Source organism: Orbicella faveolata, unplaced genomic scaffold (assembly GCF_042242905.1).
Source record: "Orbicella faveolata isolate gen_17 unplaced genomic scaffold, um_ofav_v1 contig_34, whole genome shotgun sequence".
In the NCBI taxonomy this organism is placed as follows: Eukaryota; Metazoa; Cnidaria; class Anthozoa; order Scleractinia; family Merulinidae; genus Orbicella; species Orbicella faveolata.
In genome coordinates this window covers 5,383,202-5,399,455 of record NW_028301563.1, presented here as the reverse complement: position 1 = coordinate 5,399,455, position 16,254 = coordinate 5,383,202, and the positions used below count along the sequence as shown (strand labels likewise).

At 37.1% G+C, this 16,254-nt stretch overlaps 2 protein-coding genes across 2 annotated transcripts in view; both read left to right on the top strand.

Moving 5' to 3' along the window:
• LOC110055736 (uncharacterized) overlaps positions 1-16,254 on the top strand; it is a 28,940-nt gene that overhangs the window by 2,626 nt on the left and 10,060 nt on the right. The window contains exons 2-6 of the mRNA XM_089298991.1: positions 3,141-3,686; positions 13,512-13,679; positions 14,330-14,557; positions 15,248-15,481; positions 15,969-16,208. Of these exons, the coding sequence (XP_089155117.1) occupies positions 3,141-3,686; positions 13,512-13,679; positions 14,330-14,557; positions 15,248-15,481; positions 15,969-16,208 (1,416 nt within the window). The remainder of the gene's footprint in view (positions 1-3,140; positions 3,687-13,511; positions 13,680-14,329; positions 14,558-15,247; positions 15,482-15,968; positions 16,209-16,254) is intronic.
• On the top strand, positions 6,453-9,746 carry LOC149104372 (uncharacterized). Its single transcript, XM_089299004.1, has one exon. It carries the CDS (start codon positions 6,586-6,588, stop codon positions 7,456-7,458), a length of 873 nt encoding a protein of 290 aa, XP_089155130.1. The 5' UTR covers positions 6,453-6,585; the 3' UTR covers positions 7,459-9,746.

Genomic DNA, 16,254 nt, shown 5'->3' with positions numbered 1-16,254 from the left:
CATTGTTTTATGAGCAGTCTTTGGTCCATATACTCTGTCCTCTTTATGGCCCCAGTTTTACGAATTTCTGTACACTATACTGCATTTTTATGGACTTAGTACTTACAGTTAGAAAATACTGATTGCAAATTTTCAATACCCTGCAATCAGGCAGGGGCCTTTTGTTAGTTCAATAGGCGAGGAAAAAAGAAGAGAGTGTAGAGGGAAAATCCGGGTTAAGGTGGCTGAACACAGTTTTTGATACCTGTGTTTCATTCACCATTTCCTCTAAAACCCTTGATCCTTCGTTTGCCAAAAATGGCAACAAGCAAGTTAACAACACAAACTTTGGTTTTTTGATGGTTAAGTTGACATATGTGCCATTGCCATGGCAAAATGAATAAATATAAACAGGCCTTTAAAGTCAGTTTTGTTTATTTGTCGAAAATCTAGTCATTAGATTTGCTTTATAATTTACATGCAAGAAGCTTGTAACAATTCTCACAAGTTAACACCATTTTGCTAATAATTTAACAGAGAGATCTTTAATTATCCGTTGTTGAAGGTTCACTGGAATATCTAGAATTTCCTTTGTTAAAGTTCAATTATTTTCAATACTCTAGTTGCTTATTTCCTAAAGTATTTTCGTGCCAAATTTCGTGAAATTCTAATGAGTGGTTCTCAAGGAATAGACGTATTTCCGAGAGTGCAATTTTTCATTCAATCACAATTTTTTGACTTACTATGCATGCGCTGCATTTAACTGGGTTCTTTTGGTAACAAAGAAAAAGCTGAGAATTGCTGGGTTCTTTGCATCGTTACCTCTTCTAACATATCTTTGTAATAAAAGACTAAAGCCATCAATACACCGCGTTTAATTATAGAGAAAAATAGCACAGATATCGCGGGTGTTCAGTAAATAAAATGATCACTCTATTGACAGCATGCTTGTTTTTCGCAATCTTTGCGTGCGCCCTGAATTGCATCAGCAAAAGCGCACATGAAAACTGTGTTCAGCCACCGTTAAATTATCAATTGATATGAGGTGACATGCAGTTGTCAATAAACGTGATGATTTCAAAAGGGTAATAATAATGAGCTATTATTGGACAATATATCAGAACCTGTTTAAAGTGGACACCCTTTATTAAGCACACACTAATGAGGTGTCTGCTTAATACAGGTTTTACTGTAATTACTTTTTACCAAAGTTCCGCAAAGTTTTCAAATGATTTTGCTCAAGAATTTCTTTTCAAGGTGACTTAAGCAGCTTCAATAACTTCAAAAATGAAACATACATGTAGAGAGTGCGAAAGAGAAAGCTAGGGAGTTTGGAATAAATTGCTTTGAGCCCAAATTGTGTTGCTTCGCGAGGTCGGCCACACTTGGACCACACTCAGGAACGCATTATTACAGAAATTATTGTTAGTGTTCAGTGTGATTGTTTGGCTATGAAATTAATGGTCATAATACTGTAGTCTTGAAAATCGTGTGCGGATGTAGGAGTCCACAGCAGAATACTAATTGTGCAATACTGTGAAAAAAATCATGTCATATTTTCATTAATTGAAAAACTGATTTTGTTTCAGTCATGACTTATTTTACAAGTGGAGGTCATCTACAGCCCATAAAAGTAATAAAATCATACAAGTTAACTGACAAATCTCCTTTTTCACTGTTTACTGACTAAATCGATTTTTTTTTAAACAGTTTACTGACTAAATGGTTTTTTTTTTTTTTTTTTTTTTTGTTTACTGTTTACTGACTAGAGCTATACCCCATTGACACACTCATGTAGTTCATAGAGAATTTAACAAAAATTTTCACCAGTCGTCATCACTGGTTCCCTTCATTTGAGGAATTGCCAGCTGGGAGAATCTTTTGTCCAGATGATTTAATTTTATCTGGCTCCCTGGTGGGATATAGGGCCAAAAAAATATCATTGATCATGCATTATTTGCTCAATTCTCTTGACACCTGACAAGTACAGTAGACTCCTTGTTGTATCACTCACTCATTCACTCACTCAATCAATCAATCAATCAATCAATCAACCAATCAACCAACCAACCAACCAATCAATCAATCAACCAACCAACTAACCAATCAATCAGTCAATCAATCAATTTATTAATGTCATGCTTTGGAAGAGGTTGCCCTCAGTATCTGAGCTAGGGGCTCATGTATACATTGCACGACAACAATAACAAAATATAAATGAGCATTAAATGAAATGGATATTTTAGTAAATAAAATTGTAATAGTAAAATTTGAAATATGAAATGATATAAAGTTATATATATAATGGTCAATGGTAGCAAGTTTTCAATTCATCGTTTTATTGCGACAATGCTCTTTCGTATGGACAAACTGATAAAGAATGACCACACTCATCAGGCAATATCAACGAATGACCGTTAAATCACAAGAACTGGCAATTAAAAGCTAAGGTTGCTATGAGATGCAAAAACAGATGCGAGAGTTGCTATGGAGTGTAAAACAAATCATGTGTAACAAAAAGATTGCAATACTTGATCACAAAGTTCTTGAGTAGGTATTTGTTTCTGTGGGGGCATGAACTTGCTAATTCGTTTCACCTGTTTAGGCTTCACAAATTCGTCTTACAGATGATTGCAAACTTCTCAAAACTACATAAATTACATTTGTTGCTAATGTTGTTATAAGGTCTGCACTTCTTAATGATTCTCCACTTGATGGTAAAAGGTTTGTTGTTATCTTTGAGTAACCAAATGTGTTTAGACAGTTCAGTTTCGTTTCTTTTGCTTTGGTGTCGAAAGGATGCTGTGTGGTTTCTGTAGCGCTTGTTAAAATTTGTGGCATGGTATATCCGTCCGTCCGTCCATCCATCCATCCATCCATCCATCCATCCATCCATCCATACCCAGGAATGTGCCTAAAACCTTTACTAGGAATTCCCAAAGCTTGCAATGTTGCATTCCACTTTCAAAAACATTGTGACAGATGATTTCATTGCACTTCATCTAAAGAGAAGTTTGACTTACAAGTGGGAAGAAGCATTAACTACATAGCACATGTACATGGACATGTAAATAGTATAACAATACATGTACATGTTGTAAAAGTTTAAAACTAAATACAGAATACTAGTAAATATTTGAAAATTTGTTCCAATTTGACAGCTTTGAAATTAAGGATTGATGTGGAAACCATGACACCTACAGAACACAACACACAGGATTTTTCAACAGTAGAATTGGGAGGGTCTCAAAATGGTGGGCACCAGGAGGCATCTGTGGCACCTGTGTCATCAGGCCCTACCCAGCCTTCATGTACAGGTGCTGAAGCTCCCCAAGCACCAATAAGTCCCATTCCTACAGAAGAAGAGGTCTTACGTTTACTTGCTTCAAACTACATGCAGACTACACCTCCAAGTTGCAAGGCTGATCGTGATGAGTTTTTGACTTACCTGAAAGAAATGCGAGTTGTTATCACGGGTGTTAAGTTAGGAAGTTTGCTGATAACCATGAAGTGTGATTCACTTGAGATCCTGGAGATATTGTGGGAAGATTATTCATCTGGTCATCTTGGTGAAGTTGTTCAAAGATGTTTTGTTACAGAAGAGATCTTGAAAAAACTGAGCCTTGCAGAGTTGAATCTACAAACAACAATCTCAGAGGAGGAGTATATGGCATGCAAGATGTACTTTGAGAAAGATCCAGCAGAAGGTAAATAGTTTTTAAAATGTTTTAGTTAAATTACTCAGGAATGCACAATGTCAGGAGAAGACTCAGGCTCCTCCGACCATTAAGATAAAAAAAAAAATCAGTTAAGAGGGAAAAACAAACTTCATATTCTACATGTGCCTAGTTTCTTGGTTCAAATAAAGCAACAATAATAGGCATTATATCTCAAAATACCACATGTTACATGGATATGTACATGTAGCATAACAAATGCAGAACTTTGTTAAATAAGCAAATCTTTGCTGACGTCATTGCTTACATTTTTTTCTCATTAACATATGACTTTGCATCACACTAGACATGAATTAACTACAAGCATTTAAAGAGCTTGTGAAACTCAGTAATTGGTGAAAGTTTTGGCTCTTTGGATGTAATATTCAAGGAGAAATTGGCTTTCAAAAACTGTTAAATTTCTGGGTGGCAATAGCACTAATGAGCTCATACATTTGTAAAATTTTGAGTTTTTAAACCTGCGTCGCACAAAAGGTATTCAATGCATCATGATGTTGATGATGATGATGATGATGATGATGATGATGATCTGACCAAAACAGGTGAAACAGATGATAAAGATGACTTAGTATCAGATCATGAAGGTACATGCATGTATATGTGTAAAAACCAGTTAAAAAAAGTCTTTTTTACACAAGTTCCAGGGCTGTGCTCTAGAAGTGCCCAAATGCCACAGGTGACTAACTTTTGCCCTTGGGCGAATGGAAAAAGTTACTTTTAAATTCATATTAGCTTAAGAACTGGGCACCCAGGATTTCATGGCTAGGAACCTTTGGGCTCTTCATAGTTTTTCTTAGACCACAGCCTTGAGTTGTCATAATAAATAATTAGCTGCTCATACTCCGGTGGGGTGGGGGGTACTCCCTACAAAGGCCTACTGTATAGGGGGAGGCTCTGCCCAAAAGGGGTAATTGTTTTTCAGGCTTCAGGTATATCAAGGGGCAGGGAATTCACAAATTGAGGTATATGATCTGGGATGGGGAAATCTGTCATTTAGTTGTTCAAAAAGGCCTTGGATTAATATATGTTGAACAGATGCACCTTCTGGCTGTATCATTTAAATTATTAAGCACTACATGAAATGACAAGAAGATTTCTCTTTTGGGCAATTTATTCGTGATATGGGCCTGTTATGAAAGCATGTCATAATGGTAAGGGGTTGGGCCTCAGGGCAGAGCCTCCCCATTTTAGAATGTATTAGCAGTCTGCATTTTTTTATTACTTGCCCAGTGACATGCACCAATTGAGCTTTCAAAAAGGAATTTAAGTCATTTCAAGAATTATCTAAACTAACAAGTAAATGAAAGCAGGCACATATTCGCTCCATGGTTCTCTTGGTTCTCATGGTTAATTGGTTCTTGTGGTTCTCTGGTTCTCTTGTTCTCAAGGTTCTCTGTTTTTATTTATAATGTGGCAGATACACTCTTTTTAATGCAAAGTGAACTATTGGGATGGTTTAGGGGGCTGCTGTTCGCTAAGGTACTAACACCATAAGGTGTAAACTTTGATGTTTGTTTAATTAATTAATTTCATTTAATCAATTAGCCTTGCGGGAAGAGGGGCTGTGTGGGGTAGGTACCCGAGCGCATTGCGCAAAACGTGTTACACTTACGTTGCTTAGTTAAAAACATGACGAAACTATACAGTATATTTGTTATCGCAAATCTCATGCTACCCTTGTGGTGGTATTATCTTAAGAACAAAAGCAATTTGCTCGAAACGCATGCGCAGGTTAGTTAGCGTCAGTGTTGACCATATGTTAGGTGACATTCCATATGGGATTACACTCAAACGTGGATGCTTATGTAAAACGCATGCGTTCTAGCATTGGTAGTGTGACTCCATTCTGGAGTTCAGATCTGCCCGGTTTTTTTGAGTGATACCACACTCTCGTTTTGACCGGAGATAGCAGCTATAGTCAGTTATCCCCTTTTTAGCGCAAAGAACGCTACTGTGACTGCATATCTTCTGGAATCACCCCTAGCTCGATTCAAGAAATTTCGTCTGCTGTTTTATAACTACTGTGTGTTTGCCAGGGCTGAAATAAAACAAATCGAAACACATTGCTTATCCTTAGCAGCTTGTTTATTTCCTCTTCTTTGAGGGGAGCAAAAAGTTCATATTCAGCCGAAATTTTCCCGCTTTAATTGCATGTAAAACTAGTAAATTTGAGACAGAAGAAACTTTGCTGTTATTGCTGTAGATTCCGTGGCACTTCCTGAAAACACCAATTAATTTCATCAGACTTTGAGGTGACTCGCTCAACGATGAAGGATGTAATTTCGGCCATCTCTACCTTCAATAATTCTCGTTAAAACGCTCCTCTGTTTTATTAATCGACAGTATTGTGTATTAGTTTGACGTGAATAACAACGCGCTTTTCCGTGACTCGACGTGACTATTTGTTAATTAGATTAGTTCTTGTTTATCGGTGAAATTAAAATTTGCGTTTTGAATAAGACAACATCGTTCCTCTTCGAATTTTCATCAGATATTTAACATTATTCTACATTTATCTCCAGCAGTGGGTAAAAAAAAAATACACATCTATTCTTATGTTTTCGAGGAAATAAGGCTATCTTGTTGCATACCTTGGCGAGGAAAACAACAGTATCAAGTTACAAAGGTTTACGTGAGAAGCACAATTGTCGCATTTGCTACTTCTACGAATTTTTGAAATTAAAATGAGCGAAACCCAGAGTAAAACACTACGACAGAATTCAAAACCGTCCTGAGGAGAGCATGCGTGAGCCCGTCATGGTTGGACGTGGTTTCTGAGCGGAGCTTAAGTTTCCTTCTTTTATAATATTTCCTTGGTATTTTCGACCTTAATCACATCTTGGAGTGATGCTATGTAGTGCCAATTTCAATGAAGAAGACTAGTGGGAAACATAAAAGAGGAGAAAGAGGTTCATTGGAAGAAGAAGATAACGTTTCGAAACGATGCAATATGGCGGATAGTGTCGGCGAAGTACCAACTGCTGCAGCCACTCAGCCCGAACCAAACCTAATTGACATCAAGGAGATGCTAGTTGAAATACAAACTACAGTTGCAACGATACTCAGGGAAAACCAAGAACTGAAGCAAGAAATTCTAGAGCTGAAATCCGCCCTAAATGCCAACCAAAGGGAAACGGAGAAGCTTAAAACGAAACTTACCAAAGCCGAGAAAGCAAATGACACGTTGAGGAACGAGCTTAACCACACAAGAATGAAACTAAAAGATCATACTGAAGAAATGAATAACTTAGAAGAAAAATATGACGACCTGGAGCAATATTCTCGTAAGAATTCGTTGGAAATTTTGGGCGTACCTGAAGGCGCGTACACATCAACCGACGAAGTTGTTATCCGTATTGGAGAAGCCATAAACGTCGATATCAAACCGGAAGATATAGAAATATCACACAAACTGAAAAGAAAAACCACTAAACCCGTAATTGTCAAATTCGTGAGCCACAAAGTAAAATCTCTTCTCTACAAAGCGAGAACCAAGCTTAAAAACGTGAAAACCTCTGACGTATTTCCAAGCTATGCTTTCGCGTCTCGAGAAGACCAGCGTATATTCATCAACGAGAATCTTACGAATTATCGAAGAGAGCTTTTCTGGAAAGCAAACAAGATGAAGAAAGATAACATGATTACCAGCACTTGGACAATGGATGGAAAAATATTCGTAAAGACATCGCCGAGCGGAGCACCGGTAAGGATTTATTGCGTAGAGGACTTAGACGATCTCTAAACTGTGTTAATATCAAAGGACTGCTAAATAAAAGAAGGGACTACGGACTGGATTGCTAAGCGAAGGAACTCCTAAAATAGGTCTGTTTTTTAAATTCATTATTGGTAATTTTTTTGTTTTGTTTTGTTTTGTTTTGGTGCTTACAATTGTTAATACGAGGGGGAATGCGAACCGAATTTTTTATTCCAAAAATCTATCCTTAAATGCATAAATTACACCTACACAAATGTTCGGTAATTTCATTGAATGTGAGAGGTCTCAGAGATACGGTTAAGAGAAGGAGCATTTTTACGTATTTGAAAGATCAGGAGGCCAATTTTTATTTTCTGCAAGAAACGTTTTCCAAAGTAAGCGACGAAGCCGTTTGGAGAAATGAATGGGGAGGTGAAATTTACTTTTCTCACGGGACTTCTCATAGCAAAGGTGTTTGTATCTTGATTAATCGAACGGTAAAAGAAAAAGTGACCTTCACATCCAGTGACGCGGACGGTAGAATAATCTTAATCAACCTCACTTACAACGGTCTAAAATTGTCATTTTGTAATATATACGCGCCCAACGACCACACACAACAAGTAAGTTTCATTCAAGAACTAAATTGTCTCTTAATTGACAAATCGGAAATTACAACTCTTATAGTAGGAGGTGATTGGAATTGTACGCTATCTAAAAAAGACAAAAAAGGTGGTTCTCCTTGGAGGCCAACAGCATATAGGAATTTGGTAAATATCACCATGGATACCCTTGACCTTGTCGACATACAAAGAACTCGTTATCCGAATGTTAACAAGTTCTCTTACAGGTCTAAAACGTTAGGCGTGAAATCAAGGATAGACTTCTTTTTAATATCCAAGCACTTGACAAAATTTGTTAAAAAAGTGGACATCCAAACCTCAATAGCACCAGATCACAACACGATATTATTATCATTGTCGTGGCCGAACGAGAATCCTCGAGGACCGGGTTTTTGGAAATTCAATAATTCTCTATTAGAGGACAAGGAATACAAAACCAAAATTCTAGAATTATATCCTCAGCTTCGCGAAAAATATAATTATGTAAATGACCAACAGCTGTTTTGGGAACTGATTAAAATGGAAATAAGAAGCACAACGATTTCGTTCTCTAAAGGAAAAGCACAGGCGATTCGTAAGCATGAAGTGGAGATCAAACAACAACTTGATGAGCTGGATAAAATAATCTGCAATAGCCAGAACCTTGATAACATTGACGGAATTCTTAAACAATATGATGACCTCAAAAAAGAACTCCAACATCAATATAATAATAAAGGTAAATCTGCAATCTTCAGATCTAAATGCCGCTGGGTAGAAGAGGGCGAAAAAGCCACAAAATACTTTTTTAATTTAGAAAAAAGGAACTATAATAGAAAAACTATCAACGAAATTAAATTGGAAAATGATGAAACAACTACTGATGAAACACAAATTCTATCAATGATCCGAATATATTATAGTAATTTGTATAATTCTCAAACAACAGATGCACAGGATAGCTTTGAAATGTTTACCGAAAGCATGGAAATTCCTAAACTAGACGATGCAGAAAGAGATGCTTTAGACGGTCCTTTGACTTACGGAGAATGTAAAAAATCATTGGAGACTTTTGAAAACGGAAAATCACCAGGCGAGGATGGTTTTACCGTAGAATTTTATAAGCATTTCTTTGATCTTGTAGGAGCAGATCTATTAGCAAGCCTGAATGGAGCATACGAGCATGGGAGGTTATCGGTCTCTCAGCGTAGAGGCATAATTACGCTTTTACCGAAAGACGACGCTGAATTATTGCTTTTACAGAATTGGCGACCAATCACTTTACTTAATGTGGATTACAAAATTGCATCAAAAGCCATCGCAAGGCGAATTGAGCCAATGCTCTCAAAACTCGTACATCCGGACCAAACGGGCTTCATAAAAGGAAGATATATTGGAGAAAATGTAAGATTAATAAGTGATATTATGGAGCAAACTCAGGTGAACAACACTCCAGGTATATTAATATCAGTTGATTTTAAAAAAGCTTTTGACTCACTGGAATGGTCTTGTATTCAAAGTGCTCTCAAAAAATTCAATTTCGGTGATAGCTTAAGAAAATGGATCGAGATCTTCTACATGGACATAGAAAGCGCAGCTTTGAACAACGGTTTTGCAACGGACTGGTTTAAACCCTCTAGAGGAGTTAGACAAGGATGCCCACTCTCGCCATATCTGTTTATCCTGACAGCAGAAATACTATCAAACAAAATAAGACAAAACTCAACCATAAAAGGAATCAGAATTTTTGGCTCAGAGATCAAACTAAGCCAATTTGCAGACGATACCAACTTATTTTGTGCTGATGTGGCTTCTGCTGAACAAGCCCTGAAAACTATGAGTGCTTTTGGGAATTTCTCTGGATTAGTGCTCAACGTAGAGAAAACAAAAGCATTCTGGTTAGGGAAATGGTTGAATAATAGAACCAAACCACTAGGGATGAAATGGATGAATACTCCCACAAAATTACTAGGAATCTATATTTCCTATGACGAAAAAGGTAATAACCAGATGAACTTTAATTTGAAAGTACAAAAACTGCAGACAAATTTAGACATTTGGAAATCGAGAGGATTAACACTCTATGGAAAAGTACTGATAATTAAATCTTTGGGGTTATCTAACTTAATATACTCAATTTCAAATGTTAACGTCCCTAAGGAAATCGTGCCAATGGTAAAAGATAAAATGTTTCGTTTCCTTTGGAAAAATAAGAAGGACAAAATAAAACGGACTAGTATGTACCAAGACCTTTCCTCGGGAGGCTTACGGATGGTTGACATCGAACTTACGATAAAATCGCTCAGACTTGCATGGATCAAAAGACTTCTCTTTAGAGATAACTGCAATTGGAAAGTAGTACCGGACTATTTTTTTAACAAACACGGAGGTCTCAATTTCCTGCTTCGATGTAACTACGATGTCAAATATTTAGGGCACATTCCAACATTCTACAGAGACATACTTATTGCATTTGATGAAATCAAGACTCTGTACAATTATGATCAAGGAACCGAAACCATTCTCTTTAATAACAAAGAAATCTTAGTTGATGGAAAACCGCTATTTATAAGGGAATGGTTTGTCAAGGGTATCCACACAATCCAACAGCTTTTTAATGAAAACGGTCAATACCTAACTTTTCAAGAATTTCATGCTAAATATCATTGTAACACAAATTTTCTCCAGTTCTATCAAATCTTGAGTGCAATTCCTGTGAGCTTGAAGAACAGAGCGCGAGTCCTAGGGCAAAACTCGATCTTTAATTATAGAGAAAACTGGAAATCTTTTTTACTGAACGAAACTAATCAAATCAATTTTGAAACGTATAAGGCAAGAGACTATTACCGCCTACTTCTTGTTAAGAAACACCAATCACCTCATACTGGCCCGGAAAGATGGAAAAGAGATATTTCAATAGACACAGAGAATTGGACAGATGTCTTTAAAATGGCTTCAAAAACATGCAAAGAAAATAAGTTGAAAGAATTTCAATTCAAACTTATCCATAGGATTGTCATTACAAAGAAAGAACTCTTCAGATATGGGATAAATACAGACAGTGACTGCATCTACTGTGGTGAGCCAGACTCTATAAATCACACCTTTATCGACTGCGAATTTACAAAAGCCTTCACATGCAAAGTCATCAATTGGTTTAACACTCAGAATGGTTCAAACTTTAAGCCAGATACAAAAGAAACGCTTTTCGCCACCTTTAAACACCCAACATATATGGAGCTAGTGAGAAAATTCAATTACACCCTCCTTTTTATGAATTTCTATGTGTATATAAGTAAACTAAACAACAGTTCGCTTGTACTACCCGAATTTATTGCTAGAATCAACTATAAATACAAAGTTGAAAATTTGTAAATTAACACCGAAAAAGTACTCGTAACGTAACAATGCTCGTCACAAACTTTATAGACTAAGTTACTTTTAATTGTATTAAATCAAGATTAGAAACTGTTCCTCCTCCCCCTTCCCCGCGCTACGAGTTGTTTGTTTGCTTTTTTGCTTATTTTGTAATTTTACGTTTTCCTTTCCTTTTATTGTTTTTTTCTTTCTCTTTTTATTTCTGTTTCTTGCTTTTTATCCTGTTTAATTTAATTGTAGCTAATGTGTGCTGTCAGAATTAATTAATTATTTTATGTTATTCGTTTTCCTAATGTAAGTAACACCTGATGTAAATAAGTAATGTACATTGTAGTATCGGAGTAGCCATGCCAGAGTACTTTGTTATTGTAATTTTTGTAATTTGTGATACGTGTAATTTGTTAAGACGTGTTACTTTAAATAATAATAATAATAATAATAATAATAATAAAATAAATAAATAAAAAAAAAAAAAAAAAAAAAAAAAAAACCGTCCTGAAAAAAGGTAATTGTAAGTTAGTTTTGGGCCTTGAAAGAAAATACAAACATGAAACATACACACTGCTAAGATTATGCCTTATCACGTTTTTGTCTGCTCATATTCTGCAAAGGGGAAAAGGCCTAGTTAACAACCAAGGGAGAGAACGGTAGGGGTGAGGACCTGTGTAACTACTGTATCAGAGTTGTAAATTGCACTCTGCACTATCTGAAATTGTCTCACTGGTTTTGTAAGAATGTTGTTTCCGGCCGAGGCTAAATATTCTTATTTTTCGGCCGATGTTAGGCTGAAAATATTCTTGTGAATATTCTTAGATTTTAAAGTATGACATTTCTGTTTTCGAATGTATCTGGTGTCTGGATGGTGTTAAAGTAATTTTGGAGCCAGCCAGCAGGAATTAAAGCCTGTATGACGCAAATAACTTCTTGCAGAAATGTTACTAGCATCGTACATACGGCTAGCGCTGTTATTGTTGCTCTTTGGCAAGTTTTGCCGTTTAGAGAAGGTGAGAATTATATACAGTTTAGTTAAACACATATAATTGTATTGTATTTACGAATTTTCAAAACACAAAATTATATTCTTTTCAACATCTCAGCCTCGATTTTCTTCTTAAAATATTTTTGAAATAACGCAAATTTCAACCTCGATATTCTTATTTCAAAAAAGTGTATTCTGCTCAGCTGATAAAAACTGATCTGCATGCAGTGAGTAGGCTTGGACTGTTAGGAAATTTATGTTGACACAAACATAACAAACCATTTATAGTTTCGCAGGTGGCATTGTGTTTTATTATTGTTTTAATTAAAACTACCAGGGGAAGAATATTACAATTGTTTTGGCGTTTTCACATCGCAAAACGTTTGAATGTGACTTATTTTGTGATCTATACTCAGATGATTTTGCTTTATGTGATGTTTTTATAAACTGGACTAACTGCTGGTCATTGTGGTACAGCAAGGGAAGAGTCCACCACTTCTCACAAACAGCCACACTCTTTAAAGATTTCAAAATAGCATTGCTGTAATGAAATTTACGTGCTGGAGTATTCAGTGACTTTCATCGAGAATGCCACGATGATTTCAATTAGTTACGTTCATCGAGAGACAATGATTTGGCCGAAAAATAATAACCTACAAAGAAAGGTTATCTAAAACGATTTTATGAGGGGACTACCATATGAAACCTGGGCTCATAGCTTATAAAAATATTTATGTATAAGAAAGGAAGAAGAAAAACTCATTCTTTAAACCTGGTTAGGAGCAGGGTACATTTTTGAAATAAAATTAGAATGAAATTGCGAAGGGAAGTATAATTTTCAAATGAAATTATTCTAGGGATACAGCTTCCATAGCTACAGTCTTGTTTAAAAGCCACAGCCCTCCCCCGCCGGGACGTAGTTGAAGACCACCAAAGCACAAAAGCTGAAACTATTTTATACAGCTGTTAGAATAATAAAGTGATGAACCTTTTCTTCACCCGATATACAGCGCTGAAATACTTGTTGCAGATATTTCAGAGGAGGAAAAAATGCAACATTGTTTTAACAGTTTTTATCGACCTTGTAAGTATAATGTTACAGTTATTAATTGACTAGTTAATTTTATATCCTTACATCCAAGAAAACAAGAAAGCCGCAAGTTCTGCTGAGAAGGACCAGGAAAATAACACAGAGAGTGGTGGTGCCTCTAATGAGAATCGTCGCCGTAGCGACCTATTATGTAAGTCTGAGCGATCCACCTGGCAAAAGGTACAACCGCGCAGTCAGCATTCAAGAGCACAAAGAGAAGGTATTATCAGTCACGAGTGTTGATAAAAGAGTACATAATGATTTACATTCCCGAGACTTCCTGATGTTTTTAATGGTAAATTATTTATTAGTTTGTTTTTGTCTAGGTTCCTTCGTCTGCGCAGTCGCTCCTGTTAGTTGCAGTAGTTCACGTTTTATCTCACATTGAAGTGATGAATGACTATTTTCTCGGTCAAATGGAAAATGGGTGCACAGGAACTAAATTTATCTAGCGGTGTTATTTTTTATAATGCGTTAGACTGACTAGATTTTTGTCGCCATGCAGGGAAATAGCAATATACTTGAAGTAAGACGTAATGTTTATAACTGGTTGGGTCTCGTCTGATTTGACCAATCGAAATTCAGGGCACTTGGGTGCGGAATTGTTATTGGAAATGCTAGATTACCTCCGGCATGTGATGCGATTTCCATTACCCAACCACTCCCTCTTCCCCAAAATTTCAAAAGTTTAGTAGCAGTTTCTTCAGGAGGTAACAACTATTTCGAAGCATTTTTTAGCATACTTAAAAAGAAAGGTCTCCGTGGCCATACGTCTTGAATGTTCGTTTTTCAAAAGGAGACGATTTTCAGTATTATGACAAGCAACCAGGTGAGAGAAGTGGTCTGAAATCGGCACTTATTCTATTTCAGCACAAGGGCCAGGAGGTGGAAGTCGAAACAATGCGACTACGGCTAGAGCCCCTCGCGGAAGAGCCCAAAGTCGGGGCAGTAGAGGGACGTCAAATCGATCAGATCCTTACCGAAATGAACCAAGTGAAGGAGCTGGTAGACGTTGTCACAGTGAGGATGGTCATGGAAGAAGGGGAAAGCGAGGACGCGGCTATGACGGTGCACGAGGAAAGTCCAGAGGAAGGGGAGGTGAGAAACAGAGTGCGGTATGGCCACGCACTTTGAACGGAAAACGTACCTCAATACTGTCGACGGCAGGTATTCGCGGTAATGACTGAACATCTCGAGGAGTACGTGAAAATAAAACGGACTATTATATACCATAAAATTGTTGGCAAATTGATATTTTCAGGTCTCAGTACAGTTCTTACAGTTAGTAGCGGCGACAATTTCTTTTTACTGATCACTTTCTCAGTTCTCATGACATTTCCATCATGAGTCTGAATTGATGCTGTGTGAACGAACTATTAAGAATCCCAACTGGGTAGTCACTTCATGAATGAGGGAAACGAAGCAAAAGGCGTCATTAAACCATAAACCTCAATAGTACAGGAGATTCTCGTTGATACCACTACCGGTGTGATATAAGATCTCAGTCGGGGTACACGGGGTAGGCTCAAATTATAGCCCTTTCAGCATGTCATGCTAAAAGGATACGAGTTAATTTTGTCTGCCATCGACTCTTGTCTGCAGTAGAATAAATATTATCAGTATTCGCAGTAGCTAGACAGAGTTTTAAAAAAGGTTACCATTTGGTATTGCCACTTGTCAAGTATTTTTGGGTGGAGACACCTTTTGTTCTCCGTTTGCTGGTAGCAGGGTAACGCGTAGCGGCGTAGGGAATCAAATTTTTTTTTTCTTACTTCTTTTTGAGAACAGGACCTACTTACCAACGTGGAGCTGGGCCCCCCGACCCCGTGTCCTTGGGATTTACCCAGCCAGACATCAAGTACGAGTGGAACAAGTTGTATGTGTTAGGTTTGCACCACAGGACAACACGTGACGGAATAAAGAACTACATCGAGAGAATCAGCGGTTATGATGTAAAGGACGTGAAATGGTTTAAGCCAAATGGAAAAGCCATTGTTACACTGCAAACTAAAAAAATTTCAGGTAAATTGTTACCCTGGCAGCGTTTGAAAGTTGCATGCAAAAAAAAAAAATTCACACTATCCATCCAAATTTAATAGAAATTCTGCGTCATATCTGGCTGAGTAAGAAATAAACCTTTGTCCTAACCTGTTTTAACAGCAGTTAGTTCCATATCTCGGTTAACGTCACCCCTGCTTTAAGTAAATTTATTATATTTGTTGCTTCAACGCAAACGCCACGGTAAAATTGAACAATGCTGATTGTAAGTTGCTTCTGTGCCAGCAATAAAAATACACACATGCCCTACCATTAAGACCAGTCAAGGTTTCTGTCCGTGCATATTTGGCAAGGAGTTAGGCCCAGGCTGACTACCAAAGTCAGACAAATCCGGAAGTGGGCAAGGGTGGGGACCTTCATGACTACTAGCTGTCATTGCTGTATACATTACAAACTGCACGATATGAGATTGTCTCACTAGTTACTACTTTGGTAATGGTAATTTTTTCAGATTTTGCGAAGATTGTCAGAGAAGCGGCGAAAAAGCCAGTTGATGGTGTAAACGTGTTAATTGAAAGAGCACCCGAATGTAAGAGCATATATGTCAGCGGATTTTTGGAAAACACATCACAAGAGCAAGTGGAAACGTACTTTGACGAAATTGGTTCCCTGGAGAACGTTGTCTTCAATCCAGCCTGGGACAAAGAAGGGAAGGACAAGAGAGCTATTGTGTATTTCAAAGAAAAGAAAAGTAAGTCCAAAAAAAGAAACTAGGTAAATTATGATTATGATTAATG